The sequence below is a fragment of the Colobus angolensis genome, unplaced genomic scaffold, assembly GCF_000951035.1.
Source record: "Colobus angolensis palliatus isolate OR3802 unplaced genomic scaffold, Cang.pa_1.0 Scaffold69, whole genome shotgun sequence".
NCBI lineage: Eukaryota > Metazoa > Chordata > Mammalia > Primates > Cercopithecidae > Colobus > Colobus angolensis.
The window spans coordinates 3,643,236-3,666,855 of NW_012120598.1; the positions used below are offsets into that span (position 1 = coordinate 3,643,236).

The window sequence follows — 23,620 nt, forward strand, 5'->3', positions numbered from 1 at the left end:
AACATAGCCTGACAGAAGATTTCCTGATCATCTGTATATTATTACAGTCTTGCCCCTCCAGCCAGTGTGATCTTGGAGAATGCAGCTTGCTGGTTTGTTTCCCAATGCTGTATTTTTTGGATTGCTGTGTGAAGCTCTCAGTCTGAGCTAACCATGCTCTTGATTTTAATTCTTCTCAATTCCTGCAATCTTCCCTCTTCCTGTTTTTTTGTTTTTGTTTATGAGATGGAGTGTCACTCCTGTTGCCTGGGCTGGAGTGCAACAGCGCAGTCTCAGCTCACTGCAATCTCCACCTCCCAGGTTCAAGAGATTTTCCTGCATCAGCCTCCCAAGCAGCTGGGATTACAGGCACCCGCCACCGCACCTGGCTAATTTTTGTATTTTTAGTAGAGATGTGGTTTCACCATCCCCGTTCCTTTTTACTAGACATTTGTGCCTTTCTAGATTTGGAAGTTGTATATATGGTTAAAGTATGGCAATGAAAATGAAATTTTGAATGCTCAGTTTTCCAGGGTTTTAAATTTGCTCTAGCCTCATTCCAAAATGTGTAATTTCCTTTATGCAAACAGTATGAATGTGTTACTGTGCTCAAAACACAAGCAAGGAGAAGATTCCCAGACAGTTCCCATAATTTTTCTACTTCATTTCTTCTATAAGCAGTAAAAGGATATATTTGAGCAAGAATTACATTTTCATTAACCTATGTACAGGTTTTCATGGAAGTGCACAACTGTTTCCTCTTTCTCTTCATAGTGGTTTAAAGTAGAAAGTCATATCTATTTTGTGCATGAATAAACAGAATCAAAATTTTCTTTTTAGTTCATGAACAGCCTGGGCAACATAGGGAGACCCTGTCTCTATAAAAAAAAAAAAAAAAAAAAAATGCTGGGCGTGGTGGTGCATGCCTGTAGTCCCAGCTACTCGGAAGGCTGAGGTGGGAGGATTGCTTGAGCTCAGGAGATAGAGGATAAAATGAGCTATGATTACACCACTGCACTCCAGCCTGGGTGACAGAGTGAGCCCCCTACCTAAAAGAAAACTTATCTTGGTAATTAACACAAAAGGTAAGTAGAGGCGGAGCTAAAGTTTCTATCTGACACCATTTCTATCCATGGCATTAGATTACAGGTTAAAAATGAACACAGGTTAAAAATGAACAATTATGAAAAGTTACTCTTTTCATATACCATTTGATAACTAGAGCACTTCTTTTTTTCTACTAATTCTTTCAGAAAAGCTGCTAGATTTTGAAGGTAACTAATCAACTGATGCCAATACAGACTTCTGGAACATGGATATTGATTGACATTGACTCTGGATAGGCAGTCATAAAGTGCTTTCCTTCTTGTGCTATATGTATGTAAATGTTGGCTAAATTGTTAAGGCATTTCAGAAAGTCGCTTCAAACTATCAAAAACACAGTCTCCATCCATGTTCCTTGAGTGGAGGCAGGAATGTGTTTGCAGCCACTTTACAGTCCAAATGTGAACTGCAGAAAGTTTTCAAGTTAATGTAAGTTTACATTTTGAGTTTATATTTTAACTTGTCAAACTTTTATTATTGACTTGTAATAATAAAGATTTCACCTGCTGCACACATGGTTCTTAAAAACAATAATTTTATTGATGTTGGGCCAACTTCTAATATGCTGGGAGGAATAATCTGATTTTATTTAGACTAATGAAATCCATAATTTGCAAACATGCCAAAGCTTTGCTTTATAGTAGTTAATTATAAAACGCACTAAGTGAATCTCTCCACTGTGAAAGACTCCAGTGTGCTTCCTAAGCTAAACTCAGGCAACTTAAAAAGTTAAAAGCAAATATTCAGCTGTGACTTAGGAAGTGGTTGAGACACAACAGCAAAGCTGCCTGTGTGTTGGTGTGGTTCAAAGGTGTTCCGTGGTTGTGCTGATCTGTGTGTGACTCTGCTTCTGTAGATGATGAGATTAAACGCGGCCATATTTCGAAAAGCTGCAGAGGTTCTTGAAACACCACAGACCAAATCCAAATACACGGAATCAGATGTCCAGGCTGGCTGTAAGATGTGAAGTGAGAAGGAAACTAAGATTAAACTTGGTATTTGCCCACAAACCCATTGCTTTAATCAACAAGCAGTTTGGAGCAAAGCCACACTATGTCTTTCTTGGCCCCCAAATAAAATGTGGGAATAAGTTTTTGCTATATGTTGAGCAATATTGGGATATTTTGTGTCTATTGTCAGTTTTTTAAAAACTTAATCCCAATTCATGTTTCTCTAGGGAGAAACCTATAGATTATCTGCCACATGTGTGGAAACCAGCAAATTGAAGGTGGCATAAAAAGTAAATCTATCACACACTTGCTGAGTGATGTTTTTCTTTGTTTTATGTTTAGGAAATTTCCTCTTGCCTCCCACATAAAGAGAGTCTAGTAATATCAAAGCTTTTTGACTGGTGTGGTGGCTCATGCTTGTAATGCCAACAGTTTGAGACAAGCCCTGGCATCATAGTGAGACCTTGTCTCTACAAAAAGTAAAATAAAATAAATAAATAAATAGCCAAGGGTGGTGGCATGCACCTGTAGTCCTAGCTAGTCAGAAGGTATAAGGATCATTTGAACCCAGGAGATGGAGGCTGCAGGGGGCTTTGATAGCACCACTGCACTCCAGCCTGGGTAATAGAGCACGACCCTGTCTCTCTCTCTCTCTCTCTCTCTCTCTCTCTCTCTGTGTGTGTGTGTGTGTGTGTGTGTATACACACACACACATACACACCACTGATTACTAGAATACTCATAAGTAAAAGTATATAACAATCCCAGAATATCAATGAGGACAATAAAGTTAGCTGACAACCACTGGTCCTTTGATATATGTCAAGCACATATTCTAATCACTTTGCATGTTTTATGTCATTTAATTCTTACAAAATGCCGTGAGGTAAGTACCATTAGTGGGTCACCCAAGAGAGAGAATGAAGCTAACACACAAGGTACTTTCTAAACCCGTCTAAGGTCAACAACTAATATACTGCTAAAGTGAGATTCAAACCCAATCCATCGGGCTTCAGAGCTCAAGATGTTTATACCCTTCTAGAATGTTTTTTTAGACAGTTTTTACTTTAAAGGCTATAATTCTGAAATGGATTCAAAAGGATATTGTCACAGCTAGTTATAAGGTGAAAAAGTTAGAGTTTCTTCCTTCCAAATTACATAATTGATACCACATTTACCATTCATGTTTAATGTTTTGAAATGGGAGTCAAAGAGTTTTATCACATCTATGTAAAGATTCGTGTTTGAATAAGCATGCATGATCCAATGATTGGAGCTCATGCTTCCCTTCTTCAAGGATTCTAGCTTCTGATCCCATGTGAGCAGTTGACTCACTTTTCAACCCCTGGCAAGACCTTGCACCTCCATAATCCCAGCTGGAAAATTAGGTAAAGTAAAAACATGACCTCATTAAGAAACAGATGCTTCATCTGAGCAGTGCTTTCCCAAATAAACACATTACAGAGCTTCTTGTGACATTTTTTCAGGATGTGGTACTGTGTCCCCTTGACCATTGGTCAGTTTGGGATCAGGAGACAAGAGCTTGAAATTCTGTTTAATTTGCAGACCAAAGTTTAGAAAAACAAACAATTTCCTTCCTGAGGTTAATGTTATAAGTCAGCCCTAGTTGTACAGTAATACCTGGGTTGAATAAGAAGCTGAACCAACAGTTTCCTTTAAAATGATGTGTCTTCATCTGGCTGCATATTATCACAGATTTTCTAACACCAGATTCCCTTGTGAATTTAAGAAAGCAAGGTGTTCTTTAAATCTGTATTGGGAATATCAAAGATAACATTTATTTTACAAAATGTCACCCCTTTGCCAATTCAAAAAGAGGATTTTCATACCAGGAAAGTTATCAGGTGACAATTTGTTTGCTATATCTGAGCTAACAACGTAACTCAAACTCTCAGCCCTATAGACTTTATTCTGACATAATTTATCATTATATTTATTTTCTTAGATTAATTCAAATAAACTCTTTTCTGTTGTTACTTTCTGACAGACACTCAGCATGACTGTTGTATTTAAGACATGATTTAACATCTATTAAGAATAGGTCAACATCATCTAATACAATTTACACCTTAACTTTTACTAATTATTTCAAACAGCAAAATATAGTTCTGGCCAGGCGCGGTGGCTCACACCTGTAATCCCAGCACTTTGGGAGGCCAAGACGGGTGGATCAGCTGAGATTAGGAGTTCGAAACCAGCCTGGCCAACATGGTGAAACCCCATCTCTACTGAAAATACAAAAAGTTAGCTGGGAATGGTGGTGTGCACCTGTTACACCAGTTACTCAGAAGACTGAGGCAGGAGAATCGCTTGAACCCGGGAGGTGGAGATTGCAGTGAGCTGAGATCTTGCCATTGCACTCCAGCCTGGACAACAAGAGAGAAACTCCATCTCAAAAACAAAAACAAAAAGAAAATACAGTTCTGAGGCATGCACCACTTGGAAAATACTCGTGGATTAGACGGTTGCATTATTCTCTGAATTTCACTCTGGCTTCTGTCTCCCCTACCCAGTTAAAACCTTATTTAGCATATAAATACAGAGGCTATTAACAGGGGCATCTATTACACAAGTGTGTTTGGTCCTTAATTGCCTCAGAGTTTTAGGTGAAAAGCTTCCAATTACATCATCAAAAATTAAGGATAGCTGAGAAAGATAGTATTGTAAACAAAATTGCTCAGGCATACTGCTTTTCGAGCTTTTGCATGTCTGCTGATTATAAATGGTCCTAAACACAAATACTAACTCTTCTCTAAAGCAAGACGTCACTACTCCTGCTTTAAATCCTGACAGCAGATAGTTACCTCTGAACCCACCTCTGCCTTTTGTCTCGCTAGGAGTTTCACGTCCTATTTTACTGAGGGAGCTTTCTCAAATTTTTGTCAAAATGGCTTTGAGTCCTCCCCACCCTTCTCTTGCAGCACTCTGACTCTCCAAAAAGAACTCTTTCCCTTCTCCAAATAAGGATTGCCATTCTATGTGGATTTCTTGATTTCATATCCTGCCTCCTCTAAAACCTCACCCGCAACTAACTCTGTTGCTCTGTATTGCTTTAAAAACTCATCATGTAATACAATTTGATGTAAACAACAAATTACTTTTGGCATTGTACACATTTTCTCCACACTCTTTTATATTCTTCATGTGCTGTTTTACTCTCTGGGACAGGGATATCTAATCCTATCTGCCGCTAATGCTCCGGGGTCTGCTTGTGCAAGAAATGCTTAATCTCCAAATCACACCATTCATTTTAAACATCTCTGTGAATGATTTATGAACAACCTCTTCCTGAAAAGGCAGATGTCTTCAAAGCTATTAGCTTTTCCAATTCCCCTTCACAATCCCTACTTGAAATACACAGTTGTCAGCTGTGACATTGTATTTTAAATTCCTTGGATTCTGGATTTTCTCTGTTAAGTTAGCTTTTAGTATCATAGCGTGCCATCTTTACTGTGAGTACTCCTTTAAAATTGCTTATACTTTTGTATACTTTTGCTTTTTCAAGGCTGATTTCAACTAACAGTAAATGTCTTAGCATAATTGATTGGAGGGCTCGAATTAGAAAATACCACTCCTTTGGCTGTTTGCAGCCTTTAGAATGTGTGTCACGTCTTTCCTGAAGAGCATCCAAACATCTCTCACATTGATCTTCCCTTTCATATCCTGTCCAGCTCCTGAAGGGAAGTCACATGGTTCTTTCGCCATGCCCTGGTTCCAGCTACAGTGGAACTGGCTGCTGGTTACTTTGGGTGCTTCAGTGTTCCTCACATTGCGCAGGACTCTCACTGCCCTTGAGAGAGCATGCCTCTCCCAGACAGCTGACAGGCTTTCTTCATGGAGGACAGAATGTTCATTCGCCCTCAGAAGAGTCCATCTCTTTCTGTTGATTCTAAACAGTCTGTTTCTGCCTGACTTTTGGAGATCTTACAAAATTCACATCCCCTTGCTGAGGTGAAACGAAGACATGTTCGTTCATGCTTGAATGGCAGTCTTTTCCAGTATAATTTCTTTTATGCATCTTCAGTGGCAATTAAGTTTCAGTGTAAAATGAGTAAATTTGGGGAGCATAAAAGTCATAATATTATATTAACTAGCATTCCAAAAGATTCATAAATGATGCCAAAATATTTAAAAATTAAATTGACTTGCTTACATAATTGAACCCTTTAAAATTATATGCTTCACCTCTCAGTTTGAAAGAGAAAATGTAGGTACTTTCCCAGACCCCTCAAAGTGAATTTCGTGTCTGCCATGTTTCCTGTATTTTAAATCAGAATTCTAAAATCTACCCTCCAAATGAAGTGAAAATCTCTTGATACAATAATAAAAAGGCATGTGGAAAGTGCTATGTATTTATATAGATTTGGAGGAAAAGACAATTACTCCATTAAATAAATATAAATATCATATGAAGTAGAATGCATAAGTCACAGTTTTTAAGTATAAAACCTGGATTCAAATAAATATTATGTTGCAGAGGTCACTTGGGGACACTTTTCTTCTCTCTTATGCCAGAGGGAAAAACTCAAGTGTGAAATTTCCACCCATATCCCTCAGTGTTAACTGATAAATCTTCTATCTTGGAAAAGTTCAGGAAGTGTAGAGTGCATTATCAGCAAGTATTTCATGTACTAAGTAACTTTAAGTCATTTCCAATAATACATGAATGAAAGATTCTGGTTTTCTTTTTCTTTTCTTTTTTTTTCTGTAAGCTGTGAGTTTCTTGAAAAGCTCAACGAACCATTCAAAAATTAGATGAGCCCCTGCTAATTTCCTTTGCAAGTCCGTTGGGACATACTTTATGTAGAGACTATAATGCACATTTATGCTACTGAACAAACAAAATGTTAAGTGATGGTGGGAGAACTTCCCAGAGAAAACTTGTTAGCCTAGTAAATACTGTTGAAGTAAATATCTGAATAAATAACATAAAAATGTGGAGACTTGGAAGGTCACCAAGCCCTAGCCACTTATTTTCATCCATAACAGCAATCAGTTGCTCAGTGGACAATTTTGTTATGAGGTGTTGGTGATTTAACAAGTTGGCCCAAAATAGTTGGAATCTAAAGTGAAAGATTTCATCTCTGTTGGGTTTTATTGGTGCACACTGGACTCTGTTGCTAGAATGGCCAAAGTTTTCTGCTTTTGGTATTCAAGAACCCAAGGAGAATGTAGTCGCCAATTTGCTACAGTGTTTCCTGCATTTATTTTAGTAGTTTGTGTATGATGCTAGAAAGCTTTGTTAAAAACACTACTCGAGGATGATTTGCTGTCTACTTTTTAGAGTATGTAATTGCTCAAACTACTGTCCTAGATGTTTTAAATAGCATTGTAAATTTGTTGGGGAATATCATTTTATCCTTAGACTGCATGAAAATTGATCTTATGTAATAAAAAGCAATTTACTTGGATTATAAGAATGTGATTATGGGCTCTGTAAAATAATCTCTAGCTTGACTGGAACTGCAGAGAACATGTTTGAGAGGCTTAAGTGCAAATATTACCTGGCTGAGTGGTTTTGAACAATCACAGCAATCACTGGGGAAACCCAGGTGTCCTTTCTTCAAGCTCTCAAACTCCATGTTATTGGTATTTTAGACATTTTAAAATGTAAATGGGTATGTTTACAAAATTAGCTGTAAGTTTGTGACAATAGTAAACTCATAATTCTCTATATCACCAAAAGAAATGAACGGATAAAGCAAGCTTAGTTTTGCATAAAACAGGAAAGTTCCTCGTTTCACTTACCTTTCTTTGTCTCCCCTAGTCCTCCCTTTTATTAGCCACCTATTTACTTGACTAAGAAAATAAGTCACTGACATTCAAAAACCATCTATTAAGTGTTTGCAACTTGCACAGCACTAAGTTCAATACAGAGGTTTCAACAGTATGTGGGAGCAAATGCACTTTGATCTCATGGGGCTTGATCAGAGAAGGCAGAAAATTAGACAGTCAAAATGATATGTGGTGAGGGCTATGACATAATCCCACAATTGTCTCACAAACTCTAATTCTAAATAAGGCTTTGTTTCCACATGTCGTTAAGCATACGTGATCCAGATGAATTATGGGAACATCTACTCTTTAGTTTTTCAGTTTCCATCGAAATGTTCACCAAAAGCAACTGCTACACTAACTCCATGCAACTGTTATTTCCCTGGAGGTCCCATCTGTGGGTGAGAAAGCAGTTAAAGTGAACTCATCTACAGTTAGGAAAAAAAAATCAAGCCCTAGCATAATTGTCATGGAAAAAAAGAAACACACAATCACGGATTATTTGCGCTTCCTCTGTTCTCTCCCTTAGGACATCTACTTGGCCTCTCCCATGACGATTCCAAATTCTGTGAAGAGACCTTTGGTTCCACAGAAGATAAGCGCTTAATGTCTTCCATCCTTACCAGTATTGATGCCTCTAAGCCCTGGTCCAAATGCACTTCAGCCACCATCACAGAATTCCTGGATGATGGCCATGGTATGTATCATTTAGAACACAGGCTGAGAAACAAAATTTGGGATTCTTAGGAGTTTGACTTCATTATATCCTCATAATATTCATCTTGCCCTCTAAGACAATAGTTGTTTGGATAATGTCAGAAGAAAGACCAAGGAAATTGATCATATGTGGGTATGTACTGCCAACATCCTTGGTGGCATTTTAGCTATGGTATTTTGGCTTTTGAATTGAAAAAGTTCAAAGGAGAAGCAGTGTGGAAGACCACACAGAATGCCTAGCTAGTGCCCTGAAAGTCTGGCTTTTATTCCTTCTTTTACCACTAGCTTCCTGTGAGAACTTTGGCAGACATCTTGGTTTCCCTGCTATTAATATGACTCTCAGAATTATTTGTTACATGCCTATTATAGGGGTGCAGTTAAGGTGTAGGTGACAATTCTACTGGATTCTCTTTATGGCAACATAAACCCAGAAGAGGAAGCTTTCTAGATTTGCACTGACTAGAAGACTTTGGTTTTATCCTAATAGCAGATTCTCCTGAAAGCAGAGTAAAAACTGCAGAACAGAAATAGAAACGCAATCTCAATGATGGGAAAATAATTTAAGAACTTCAAAAGAAACTCTTGGCTTTATCCTTTCAATACAGTTCAGGAGCACAGCATACTTTATTAAATTCTATAAACTAGGATTAGTGCTATAAATTATATTAAAATACTGAGGAAGTTACAATTTTTAGAAATAATTACATTCCGACCCCTAAGTAATCTTCGAAACAAGCTGTTGCAAATTTCCTAGCATTCTTTAGTACTTTAAAATAATAAAAACACAGGAGGATAGATGCATTGGCATTGTAAAAAGTCTTCAGACATTATGCAGCTGAAATTTCCTGTCTTACAGAAATGGACATATTCTCATTTATTTTATGTTCTCTTAAAATTTGTGTTTCTAAAACCAGTAGTTAAATTGAATGTGATAGAAATTATTTATCATAATAATTTTCTATAAAATTATCTCATTATATAGGGTTCAAAGTTGAATAACCTATGAAAACTATCTTTTTCCCATTTCCACAAAGTTTATGACTTAATGTCCCATAACTTTTTAGTATGTTGATTGTTTTGAATTGTGGCTACATAATACCGGAACAATTGACAAATTCAAATTATTTCAGACATAAAGGCTGCACAGTTCTCTGATACCATGGAGCCAAAATATGTTCATTAACTTATTCTTGCTCCATTAGTGGTGAACAGGTAAAGATTTAGCTGCCTATTACTATATATTTGTATGTCTCATTTTGAAAAAGCAATCTGGGTCCAGTTTGGTTTAAAATATATCTCAATACAAAAAAAAAAATGTTCTTTTTTGGCTGAAAAAATATCTCAATAATTTAAAGACTTGGAAACAACAATAAGAATTAGTGTCTGAAGCTTTTTCTTTAGACCAATAATACAATGGTAATTTTATGTTTAGCTCAGTTTACATTGTGGATTAAATGCCCATAAAGTCCTAAAGTGAATGTTACCTTATTATCATCCTGTGTTGATCAGGTCAATGTCTCATAAAGCCCTTCTTGGGTGGAATCTTAAGTCTCCACTCATAATATTGCTTTTCTGTTTTACTTCTTTTCAGGTTTTCTGAAAATAAAATAACATTAATATTTTATTTCAAAATCACACGTTACACATTCCAAGAAGTTGAGCTAAACCTTGAATCACTAAATGAATGGATTTAGTTGCTAAGGCAGCAAATACTTATGGCTAAAATGAGACCAAATTTTTTTCCCTGTGCAAGTATTAGGTCAGCTAATTACAATGCTGGGGAGAATTTTGTTCCTAATTTTGAAATGATTCATTTATTTCATGTTTATGGAATTTGTGATCTTAATTTCTATGCAGTAAATATGCTTTCAGCATTGTCTTCATTTTTTTTAACATTAATTCTATATTTAAAGGAGTCCGTGCTCTGATTTTTTAAAGATTTTATAGCAAATTTACATATTTTTATATCTCTGTTTCTGTTCCAAAGGACTCAAGATAGAGAACAATTAAGAACATACTTTTAATAGAAATAGATCTTATTCATTTGCACTAATAAAAAAGTATCTAAATTTCTCATATATATTAAATAAATTCAGTTACCAAATTTCCTTGAACAGAAAATGCTTATAGTTTACTTATTTAATTTATTTCCTCCAATCTAGACTTTCTTACTTTTGAATATGTTGGTTTGGTTAGGCAGCCTTTTGTTTCGATAAAAATAATCCTATTTTATCAGTAGCTTATAACATGAATAAAGTGATTTCAGAATAACAAAAACCAAAGAAAAGCAGTGTGGAACAATGACAAAGCTCAGTTATATCTTATTTCATTTCAAAAGAGCATACTCAGATTCAGAATTGAAACAGTGGTACTCCCTGTAGTGCTATTATTTAAAGATGAATTGAAATAACTTAATAACTTTTAAATTGTAACCAAAAAGCTGACTTAAGTCAACGTAAGTGAAAGTGTGACCATAGAAACTACTAAACCCGGCCGGGCGCGGTGGCTCATGCCCTGTAATCCCAGCACTTTGGGAGGCCGAGGCACCCGGATCACCAGGTCAGGAGATCGAGACCATCCTGGCTAACACAGTGAAACCCCGTCTCCACTAAAAATACAAAAAAATTAGCCGGGCGTGGTTGCGGGCGTCTATAGTCCCAGCTACTCAGAGGCTGAGGCAGGAGAATGGCGTGAACCCGGGAGGCAGAGCTTGCAGTGAGCCGCTACTCGGAGGCTGAGGCAGGAGAATGGCCTGAACCCAGGAGGCAGAGCTTGCAGTGAGCCAAGGTCACACCACTGCACTCCAGCCTGGAGGACAGAGCAAGACTCTATCTCAAAGAAAAAAAAAAAAAAAGAAACTACTAAACCCACTTTAGAGATGATTGAGGTTCTAACATTTCTACTGAAGAGCGTGGGAGAGAACTAAGAAGACAGTCAAAGCCCAAGATGATAGAATAACAAACAGATGCATCTTTGTTAGAAGACTAAACGATGTCACAAAACTCTATTATAAAACCTTTCAACTTTACCCGTAGGAAGATACGCAGGCTTCCACTCAGAGCCCATTTATTCATATTTTACAGTTCTACCATTTTTCTGTTCTAATTTTCTAGGCCACTCAATTTTTTAAGCAATAAAATAGTCATGAGGGGTGAGGGTGGGGAGACTTTAGACAGTTAATCTGAGAGCAAGAAATGATATTATTTGACAATAAGAGCAAAGCTGTAAACAGCAGCCTGAGAACATGAAACGCACAGTGGTCCACTACCATTTTCTAAAGGTCAAAACCCCTATCTCACCCACACGGTCCCTCAAGTTAGCGCTATATTTCAGTATGATACAATAACTGACACACAGAAAAAAATGATTTTCAATTATTTAGGAAAGTTAAACTGTGGCCCCTATAAAGGCAGAAAAGCAATTGCTATTTTTTAAGCAGGTAATCTCACAACACATATACAATTTTTTAATGGTACCTAAAGAGTACATTATAAATGGGAATTCCATTTATGTCTAATATCTCATCCCTCCCCCTCTCACCTTCAGTAAGACTAGAGAAATGAGGTCAGAGAACAAAATTAAATTCAAAGCATTTGATTTATTTTTAAAATTATTAGCCATAAGTAGCTGGACATTTGTAGCACTTGTCCACTGCCAAATGTAAATTCATTAGTACTGAGTGTTTCCTGATTTAGCTCCAACAAGAAATATGCAGCAATTAGGTTATGGTTGAAAAACCAGTGTGTGCTCACTCTAAAGTCACTGTGTCTGCAGATTTGTGATTCAGAAAAGGAGAAGCCATGTCTCATGGGACCCCCCTACTCCCAACCTTGGCCAAGATACTTGTAGACATTCTGCAGTGTTTATACAAGCTAGCTCTAGGCAAGCTGGCTAGGAGTATGATCCTCAAAAATAAAGGTAAGCACTGGCAAAGAAATTGTGCAGTGAAAGCAGGTTATTGAATTTCCTTTCTCAAATGCTTACTAACCTTGAGTCCAGAAAAGATAACTGTGCCTGCTGTATCCCTGAGTCCACGGTGCCAGATGATGAGAAAGGCCACCACTTATGTAGATACAGCTCAAGAACACTCACAACATAGGTTGCTAAGGAAAATCTATAGATGGTTTTGAAAATTCGTCATGTAGTGTAAAGAGCTAAGTTTACAGCCACTTACTGAACACAGAAATTTGCACATAAAATGATATTGGAAAACCAGTTCTCTGAATCTTCTGTTAAGTATAGACTGTAAAGCTAGCCAGGAGAGCTTAACATCAGTTTTTAAGGTGGAGTTAATAAAATTCAAAGCCAACACTATGGTTGTATCTTTATTTTCATACTAAATATGCTCTTTAATAGAGTGTGCAAATAAGACATATAGTTTAAGGCCACGGTGACTTATATTTTTAAAAACATTCCTTTATCCTCTATCACAGGGAATCTTTAATTTAATTTCCTTGCCATTACATCTGCTAAACAGTATACCTAATGCATCTAACAGCTTCACACCCAGACCCCGTGAACTGCTTTTTGACAACAATTGTCTGGTTTTTTTGAAGTGCTCTTGTTCATTCTTATATCACTGGGTCCAAAATGAGTGATCAAAGAGCAGGCAAATGCACCCATTTATATTTTAATGTTAGACATTCAAGGAAAGACCTAAAAGCAGAGGGCCAAGAGTCGTGAGACGAAGAGAGGAAGCAAAGGGAGATTGTAAGCAGTGATGTTAGGCTTCTTTGGATGAGTTTCATTAGGAACATTAATTGATTTCTTCTAGATCATGAATATTTGGGTCATGCTCAATTTCATACCTGAGTATTGAAAAGGAAGAGAAGGTGGAAATAATTTCAGTGCTAGAAATAGGGAATAAAAAATTGAAAACAATAAAGAACAACAACTTTGAGACCAGGCATGGTGGCTCAAGCCCTGTAATCCCAGCACTTTGGGAGGCCAAGGTGGGCGGATCACCTGAGGTCAGGAGTTTGAAACCAGCCTGGCCAATGTGATGAAACACCGTCTCTACTAAAAATACAAAAATCAGCTGGGCATGGTGGCACACCCCTGTAATCCCAGCTACTCAGGAGGCTGAGGCAGGAGGATTGCTTGAACCCGGGAGATGAAGGTTGCAGTGAGCCGAGATCGTGCCACTGCACTCTAGTCTGGGCAACAGAGCTAGACTCCATCAGAAACAACCACAACAACAAAAAGAACAACAACTCTGATAATTTTGGTTCACCATTAATATGAGAGACAAATAGTACTATAAGTCAGATATATAAAACTAGAGATTTTTCTGTTACATTTCCTGGAGGTATGGCATTTCTTCCATCACCGTTAGTGGAATTCTGCCAACACGTTTTCTTACTGGTTCATCTCAAATCACAGCATTTTACTTTTTATTTTTTTGCCTTATTTTAAGCACTTAGTTTAACATGAATGGTAAAACATATATGCAATATGCACACATTTCTATTGACTTTCTTTTCTTTTTTTCTTTTTTTTTTTTTTGAGATGGAATTTCGCTCTTTGTTGCCCAGGCTGGAGTGCAATGGCGTGATCTTGGCTCACTGCAACCTCAGCCTCCCGGGTTCAAGTGATTCTTCTACCTCAGCCTCCCAAGTAGCTGGGACTACAGGTGCCTGCCACCATGCCCAGTTAATTTTTGCATTTTTAGTAGAGCTAGGGTTTCATCGTGTTGGCCAGGCTGGTCGCGAACTCCTGACCTCAGGTGATCCGCTCGCCTCGGCCTCCCAAAGTGCTGGGATTACAGGCATGAGCCACCGCAGCCAGCCTGACTTTATTTTATAGTCTATCCATTTACATATACACAATGTTAAAACAAAAGAAAGGAAGAAGGAAGGAAAAGAGAGAGGAAGGGAAGGAGAGAAGAAGAAACTTGCCAATTTGTAGAACAGACCAAACACAAAATGTTCACAGCGAGGCCCAGATCAAATTTCAGACTACGACGAATTAAGAAATATGTGAAGTAGATGTGAAGAAGTGGTTGAGAATAAAAGTAAAACAGATTAAGAAAAAAATCAACAGTAGGTTGGATGCTTCCAGAGGTCACTAGAAATGATACTGAAAGGTTGATCAGTTTCCCTTTTTACTCCTTCCCCAAACTGTATACATTTTTTAAACATAGAAAAATGTATATCCAATCTGTTATTACTTAGATTTTAAACATTTTATACTGTGAGATTCAGACTTAGACTCTGTATTGATTTTTGTTATTGTTTCTTGGCATCATTCTGTCATTTGGTAGAGATGCTTGTACCTATTTTGTTGCAAAAGGACGTAATTCAATGTAAAAATGAAATCATATATACTTTGGCATAAACAGAAATTGATGCAGCTACAAATCCTAGTACTGAGAATGTTGGCATAACACATTAATTGCAATTCTGAAATAAGTTATTTTATTTTAAGCAAGAAAAGGTCATCTCCACATGTATGACCTCTAAGGGAAAATTATAGAGCTGATATATCTTATTTTTAATAGAAAGCTAATGTGTTAGTTATTTTTAAAACTTATACTTCTAAGTTAAGCTTTTTAAAGAGATGCCACATCTTGAAGTCTCCTTATTAGAAGCCAATTTCAAATTGTTTGCATTACACATTTCTTTTCACTTGTCATCTACTAATGAGGTAGAACAGGTGTCAGTGACTGTGTATGCATAGTCAGGTGGTGAGTTATTTTGACTCCAGAAAAATGAGGTAGATCCATGCCATGTGAATGCATACATGGTAAAGACTTCCTAACTAATATTTAGTTACCCAGTCCTATGCTCTGTGCTTTTTAGTAAAACTTAAAAAAAAAAAAAAAAAGTTTCTTAAAACAGCACTTTTGAAGAATTGGAAAACATTCTTGCAGACTCAGAGATTTGTTGACAGTCTTCTAACATCAGCAATCTGCCAAGCATCTCCTGGTTTACACAGTACTTCTTTTTTGATTCTGCAATGAAGATCATGTTTTTCATGGAGTTCTGAAGCCCTCATCGCACTCTGTCTTATAAACAAAGCTTAGTGAGCTTTTACTATCATTCTTTCCTATTGACCTGATGTTGATGTTTTTCTTTTTACTTGGTGTTTTTCTCCCAAAGTTCTCTTTGGCTGGATACTTATTTTTAATGCTTTTCCTGGCTTGCCTTAAGAAGCTTTACCTCTTCAAATGTTCTGGCTCAGAAGTTAAACAGGAACTTTGCTCTTTATTCATTTTCATATAATGCCCCCAACACAGATTGACAAATTCTAAGGTATTCACTTTGAAGAAATTTGAACGTAGTCCTTAAAAATTTATGGTATACTTAAAATGTGCTGAATATTCTATTTCTCAGTGGTACATAAGGATTTGAATATGACTTTTTTGTTGAATAAAAAGAGTAACTGTAATACATCTAAAAGACTGTGAAATATGCTGGGATGGAACTACCATTGCTTTGTATTTTTCTGGTCACCCTTAATATCTTTGTTAGGTAATTTCACATTTACAGTATCACGGTGAGAAGAGAAGCATTATGCAGATCTTGAAAATAAATTAAGGAGAGGTTAGCTAACTTAGCCAGGAGCATTCAACCATTTAGTGTTTCACCAGAGTAAGACTTCAGACTGGGTGTTTCTTCCATTAAGCTCAATATCCACCACTTAAAGGATCCTTACACATGGCTGCCTTTCAGCAATACAATCAGGCAGCTACTCACATGCTAACAGAAGCCATCTGGCATCAGAAGAGGAGGGCAGGCTCCGAGCATGAAACCATAACAGCTGTGTGACCTTGGGTAACTGGTCTGCCTCTTATGGGCCTCAGTTTCCTTCTCTGTAGCATAAATAAAATATGCACTAGAATCTGCCTGATGGGGTTGTGGTGAGGATTAAATGAGCTCATATGTGTAAAGAACAGAGAATAGTGTGTGTAACAAATATTTGTTATTTTTAATTGCTATTAGAATAATTGTGTAAATCCTAAAATCAAGTAAACAGAAAAACACAGAAACAGATGGAAAATGTGCATACACATGTGTGTGACAAAAGAAAATTAATGATGTTAACTCACTGGACGGGGATTCTTAAGGAAGCTTTTGCAGGGAGGGGAAGGAGAGGGCGAGGAAGCACATTTAAGATTCTGGATTCTCATTGTCCATGTTCCAGCTTCTATGGATTCCCCATCTCACCCCTCTGCCTGACCACCCTCATATATGATGCAATGAGATGCCTACCTTGTTTCAGGAGATACGCTCCAAATACTCAACAAACACCAATTCCATTAAATAGGTACAAAGAGAAGAGTATAAAGACTAGCCTAATCCTAAATTATCAAAGACTATTTTTTCTTTTTTCACTGCTTCTTTGTTCTGTGAATCTTGAAAGCTTTTTATTAAAATTTTTATCAGTCTGGGAGAAATACTTTATCTCCTTGACTTTATTGGAAGGCCTTCAAAGGTGGATCTGGGTCATTTTTCTGTATTTCAGATACCTAGGGTATTTTCTAGAACATTGTAGGTGCTGAACAAATGCTTGTCGAGTGACTGTAAGAATGAATGAGGATCCAGCTTGGCTACTATTCATGGAATTAGTGGAAAGGAGACGTGATAGGCACATGGGGAAGGGGTGAGTTAGAAATGGGTAATGGGTTATACAAATAGAGTGCCAAAGGCAAACTCTGTTTCTCAAAGTAGTGAATGTTTCATTATCATTATTATTATTAAAATTCACCATCTGATTTCCTCTAGGTCCATCCAATTTTGTTTAGTGCCTTAGCACAACGGCTATTTTCACAAGTAATCATTACAAAATCATTTTATTTCATCACACCCCTGCCAACCTCACCTCTATTGTCACAGACACTCCGGAGCGTATCACTCCTGAGAACCCTGGAGGGTATCGTGCGTCCGACGAGGCGCCCAGCCTTGTCCCCATGGAGTCCCTCTCCAGAGCATTACACTGCAGATTCGTAGGTGCCTCGTGCTCCAACACCAGCCAGGGCATTTTATTTTTTAGATCCATGATTTTAGCGGTCTGAAACCTAAACACAGAGCCGTGGTCAATCTCAGATATTCTTGTAGGTAACTGTTTGCTGGACCAACCACGAAAGCAGATCCTGGGCCCCGAAGAACTCCCAGGACAGACCTATGATGCCACTCAGCAGTGCAACCTGACATTCGGGCCCGAGTACTCCGTGTGTCCCGGCATGGATGTCTGCGCTCGCCTGTGGTGTGCCGTGGTACGCCAGGGCCAGATGGTCTGTCTCACCAAGAAACTGCCTGCTGTGGAAGGGACGCCTTGTGGAAAGGGGAGAATCTGCCTGCAGGGCAAATGTGTGGACAAAACCAAGAAAAAATATTATTCAGTAAGTGATTTTCTCAGCAGTCAGCGCCTGGAGGCCCAAGAAGTGAAGTGCGTTCTTGTGATGGGTGTGGTCACTGTGCCCAGAAGGCTTTGTTTTCTGATTTAAAAACTTTTCATTTTGAGATTTATTTACAGCTTCTTTTACTCGCAGTAGCCATTCTCAGTGATCTGAGATTTACTGGGGAAAACGCAGATACCAGGGATTTCTTTGCAGTTTACATCTTTTAACAAATACTCATGTAACTCAGATTCTGTCTAATTGAGACTCCAGGCAGGAGCCTATTCATTGCCTTTGGAAAGTTTACTTTCAAACTTCTCTTGCTAAAGTTATCAGAATATAAGTATTTAAATTCAGTAAGGAGGTAATAGCAAAGCTGATACATGTGGTCCTTGTACATATTTGGTGAGCTCCAAATGGTCACTTTTGTCCCCTTTGACAATAAGTTCATCTAAATTTAGGAGCTAAAGTAACTTATGGCTGCTCCGGGGAAGCACATCTGCCACCATATACACAGTCCAATTCAGATCAGCAACTGCCCTGTTAATTTTCAAGACCTGAGTAAAACATGTGCTCGCTCTCAACCCACAAGATTTGCAAAGTCCCTAGAAGAGAATTATCGTGTGCCCATTGCCTGTATCTTTCCAGGGCATCACCCAGCCATGCACCATCAGATAACATGACACAGTCAGCCAGAAGCAATTCACAGATTCCCTCAGCAAAGCAGTTGATCAGATTCTTCCTTTCAGAATCTCTAAGCTCCCTCCCGGAATGTCTCCAGAGAAATAGACTTAGGTTGCCATAAAAGGTCTCTTCCTTCCCTAAGGGGTGTGTCTGCATGTATGGCGTGAGTGCACTTCAGTATCTGTCACATCTAATTAGGAATTAAACCAAGCTGGGTCCGGTACAGTTATGTACGTCATGGAGTCGGTCACAGACAGGATGTGGGATGTCAACAAAGGGACCGCAGAGTTTTACTGCTAAACAGATGCAAACACAATTAAATAATGCCCAGTGCCATGCAGATCCTTCAGCATTATACGTTTCAATAAAGATCCAAGATCAGAGTGGACAAAAAGTTACCATGGTTCGGTGATACTAACAGAGATGGACCAAATCAGAAGACATAATTTACAATGGCCCATGGAAACCAGGAGGTAATCTTTGTGGTGTGCTCAGTACTTAGGATGACACTTTCAGATCTTCTAGTGCTGGAGTGGGGGTCGTGGAAAAGATGGATTGCTTAACACTGGAAATGTATTGTATTTCCAAAGCATGATCATGTTAAATTCAGTGAAAATATAACTATGTCTGTGACAAAGTTTCTACTGTGTCGTTAAATGCAAGTGATTTCCAAATGCACATTTTGATTGTTTTTCTCTCATCTGAGTTAAAATATCTTCCATTTTCTATTTCAGACATCAAGCCATGGCAACTGGGGGTCTTGGGGATCCTGGGGCCAGTGTTCTCGCTCATGTGGAGGAGGAGTGCAGTTTGCCTATCGTCACTGTAATAACCCTGCTCCCAGAAACAACGGACGCTACTGCACAGGGAAGAGGGCCATCTACCGCTCCTGCGGTCTCATGCCCTGCCCGCCCAATGGTACGCTGCTCCCAAGTGTCAGCAACCATCACATGCTACATGTCATTTGTATTCTAGCAATAATGAATACAGGAAGCTGGGGAAATAATATTAATCTTAGACTGCACAGTTCCACCAATATGCAGATCAATAACAAACATATGTGAATTTTTTTTTTTTTTGGAGACGGAGTCTCGCACTGTTGCCCAGGTTGGAGTGCAATGGCACGATCTTGGCTCACTGCAGCCTCTGCCTCCTGGGTTCACACGATTCTCCTGCCTCAGCCTCCTGAGTAGCTGGGATTACAGGTGCACACCACCACACTTGTCTATTCATTTATTTATTTATTTATTTATTGTATTTTTAGTAGAGATGGAGTTTTACTGTGTTGGTCAGACTGGTCTCGAACTCCTGACCTCGTGATCTGCCCTCCTCAACCTCGCAAAGTGCTGGGATTACAGGCATGAACCACCATGCCTGTCCATATATGTGATTTTTAAGTTATTATTATAAGCAACAGAGTATTCAGAGAACTGGAATAAATAATCACCATTTTGAACTCTATGTATGGGTAAAATCCATCAGTACTGTTGAGTAAAGAGACTGTGCAAAAAAAAAAAAATTGCATCTTACCCTTAAAATTAACTATTTAAACCCACAAGAATATATCTAAGTTTCAGAACTGACAAGTAATACTGTAACATGTTTGTTTTCTAGGTAAATCATTTCGTCATGAACAGTGTGAGGCCAAAAACGGCTATCAGTCTGATGCAAAAGGAGTCAAAACTTTTGTGGAATGGGTTCCCAAATATGCAGGCATCCTGCCAGCGGATGTGTGCAAGCTGACCTGCAGAGCCAAGGGCACTGGCTACTATGTGGTATTTTCTCCAAAGGTAACTACACACCAACTGTGCAGAAGCAGTAGGCGTAATGGTGGAAATTATTTGGTAGAATGAAGCCTGCGGATGCCAGATGTAAACAGCTATTAGTTTGGGGTCAGTTAGATTTTGGAAGGTTTTTATTTTCATCTCTATAACTTCTATATTTTCAAACTTTACACAATGAATAAAAATTATTTTATAAACAGAACAAGTAAATGTTTTAAAAGCTATATTTAAAAGGTGTAACTCACTGTCAAGGAAGGCAAAGTGTGACCTTAACTTTAAAGTAACCATGAAAACAACTAGTATTTCCTAAGCACCATTGTAAAGGAGACTCTAAGGCAAGAAAACTTTTTCTATTTTTCTATGATTTACTTAAGAATTCCTTTGATGAGCCATGGAGATGGGTTTCAAGATCATGTACTTTTGCCTGAGGCTTTTGAATAAGTCAAGAACCCTTAATATGAATCAATATCCCTCTAGTTACGTATGTTACAATATTTGTGTATGGAACATGACTTATTTTTCACAAGTGAGCATTTTCTAAATCTATAGCAGAGTTTTACTCTTATGATCAGTGTTATACAGCAATTTACACATTTATAAACAGTTGCTACATTTAAAATCACCTATGGCTGTGTGCAATGGCTCACACCTGTTACCCCAGCACTTTGGGAAGTCGAGGCAGGCTTTCACACGATGAAACCCCGTCTCTACTAAAAATACAAAAATTAGCTGGGTGTGGTGGTGCATGCCTGTAATCCCAGCTACTCAGGAGACTGAGACAGGAGAATCATTTGAACCTGTGAGGCAGAGATTGCAGTGAACCGAGATCGTGCCACTGCACTCCAGCCTGGTAAGACAGCTAGACTCTGTCCCAGAAAAAAAATTACCTCTGAAACTTGGCCTTCAGATATTTATGACATATTATTGAAAAACAAGCTAATGTCCAATTTATGTAATTTTTTAAATATCATGTTTTTATTAGAAAATAATGCATTTTCATTTAAAAATATTACACAGAAGTAAAAACATAAAAATCACCTGAAAATACCACCATCTACAGAGCTATTAACCTGATGAAGCATATTCTACTTCTTCACACACACACATTCACAACATACAGACATGCATAAAAAGAGTTTTCTATATACATACATATGGAATTTACAGGCTTGTTTATGTATATGAGTGTATATATATTATACTTACATGCACAAGCCACAATCTACGTACACACTGTTTTATAATTAGCTTTTAAACTATACACTAATCCCTTTATTCAAAATATATTCAGTCTCTTCCAGTAAGTCCGTTCATCTAACTTCTCCAGACTCCTTTTTCTATACTAATTTGGTTGCCTCTATTTCAGTGTCTGACAGTTCAACACACAATAGGGAATGCTCTCCAACCATGACATAGTTTTGAATGGCAAGTTTAGATTTTCGAATTTGTCATTATCATAACAACTATGCAACAAAGAAGGATCTTTGCATTCTCAAGCCTGCTCATATTCAGTTCTACACACAAATGATAGTCCAAAACCCTAAGTCCAAAACACTTTTTTCTATCATAAAAAGCCAAGATGGTATCATGAGAATGTATTATGCGTACAAAAACGAAGATAAGTACCTTGTGTCTCTTAACACATTCAGAGGTAAGCTTAAGAGAGAAACTGTGTAACCTAGACTTATCGGAAATCTGCTGTCTGGCAATATGCCAAGAATTTTTCAGTTAGATACTTCCAGAAACTATGTTTTATGGCTTTTTTTTTTTTTCAATGAACTGTCTATGCCCATTAAACTCAAAAAATCACAAATCAGACCTTACTAGTTGACCAAAGGAGCAAATACTGACGCACACGTTTCCCACTGCTAATGTGTTTGCTATGATTCAGGTGACCGACGGCACTGAATGTAGGCCATACAGTAATTCTGTCTGCGTCCGGGGGAAGTGTGTGAGAACTGGCTGTGACAGCATCATCGGCTCAAAGCTGCAGTATGACAAGTGCGGGGTATGTGGAGGAGACAACTCCAGCTGTACAAAGATTGTTGGAACCTTTAATAAGAAAAGGTAATGATAGAACCTTTGCCTTTGTATGAATTGAACAAAGCTTTAGACGCTTGCAAAATTGACAAAGGGGGTTCATATTACATCATAAGCCATGTGTACAAGGAGGTCTAACGTGGCTCTAGAAACACATTTTAAATATGAGAAGGAAGAGACAGGAGATGAATAAAACTCTGGTTGCTCAGGGATAACTCATGACGCCTCTGGAAGCAGATAAACTGCAGTAGCCATGGGAATCAATAGCTGGCAGAGTCGGTGAACCGAAAAGAAAAAGTGGGTGACATTCCACTTTAGTGATATGTTGCAGATCTATTGTTATTCCTAAAACATAATTTAGATAAGGTTGGCTGGTTTCGATCTTAACTATAGTTTCAAAAACAAATTCTCCTTACACTGTGTTTTCCTTAAGGAAACATATCTGCTTGCAAAATGTAAGTTCATGGCAGTGGTGTGGGTAACAATCCTAGTGAAGTATCCTGGTTTATATCTACTCTCTAAAGAAATATATACAGCAGTGTCTGTCTCCTGCTTCCTCTTGTGGTCCTAGATTACACTTCTGCTTTAAATATTCAGGTTTATAAAGTACCAATTTCTGGCATAAAACATGCTATCAGGTAGGATGACTGAGTTGACCAGAGTCTGGTAAAATACAGACTTGCTTTTCTTCCCAAACCACTCTTAAGCTGAGTGTTATTAGTCAAATGTATCCGTATTCTTGATGTACGTGCTCTGTTGTCTGTAATTTGAGAGTAATATGCAAACCAAATTAACAATAGGATTTATTAAAATAATTTAAAATATTAATATAAAAACTATAAATTTCCTCTGATGCGATTTGAAAATATATGGCTGAAAAATTTATTCTGAGTTAAAATAGGCATTACTAATTCTATTTGCTAATGAAATAATTATTCACCCAATTGTGTTAGACCATCTATGTCAAAAACCCTGCATGCCCAATTATAGCCTGCATTTTTATATGTTTCAAAGGTATTAAACACCTTGGAGATGATCAGTCCAACCTTCTGTTTTAAAAATGAGATGGACTCTGAAAATATAGGAGTTAGTCAATTCTCCATGGCTGATGAATGCCAGAGAAGAGCAGACACCATAACTGAAATCCTAGAATGCACAGGTCACTTTGAAAAGAAAAAGAAGAAATAGAGAAAGAGAAAGAGAGAGAAGAAAGAAAGAAAGAAAGA

The 23,620-nt window shown here is 37.8% G+C and overlaps 1 protein-coding gene across 1 annotated transcript in view; it reads left to right on the forward strand.

Moving 5' to 3' along the window:
- The window catches only part of ADAMTS5 (ADAM metallopeptidase with thrombospondin type 1 motif, 5), a 50,482-nt gene that overhangs the window by 15,609 nt on the left and 11,253 nt on the right, over nucleotides 1–23,620 (forward strand). Inside the window, exons 3-7 of the mRNA XM_011926483.1 lie at nucleotides 8,359–8,526; nucleotides 17,606–17,889; nucleotides 19,305–19,488; nucleotides 20,185–20,360; nucleotides 22,246–22,421. Coding sequence (XP_011781873.1) covers nucleotides 8,359–8,526; nucleotides 17,606–17,889; nucleotides 19,305–19,488; nucleotides 20,185–20,360; nucleotides 22,246–22,421 — 988 coding nt within the window. The remainder of the gene's footprint in view (nucleotides 1–8,358; nucleotides 8,527–17,605; nucleotides 17,890–19,304; nucleotides 19,489–20,184; nucleotides 20,361–22,245; nucleotides 22,422–23,620) is intronic.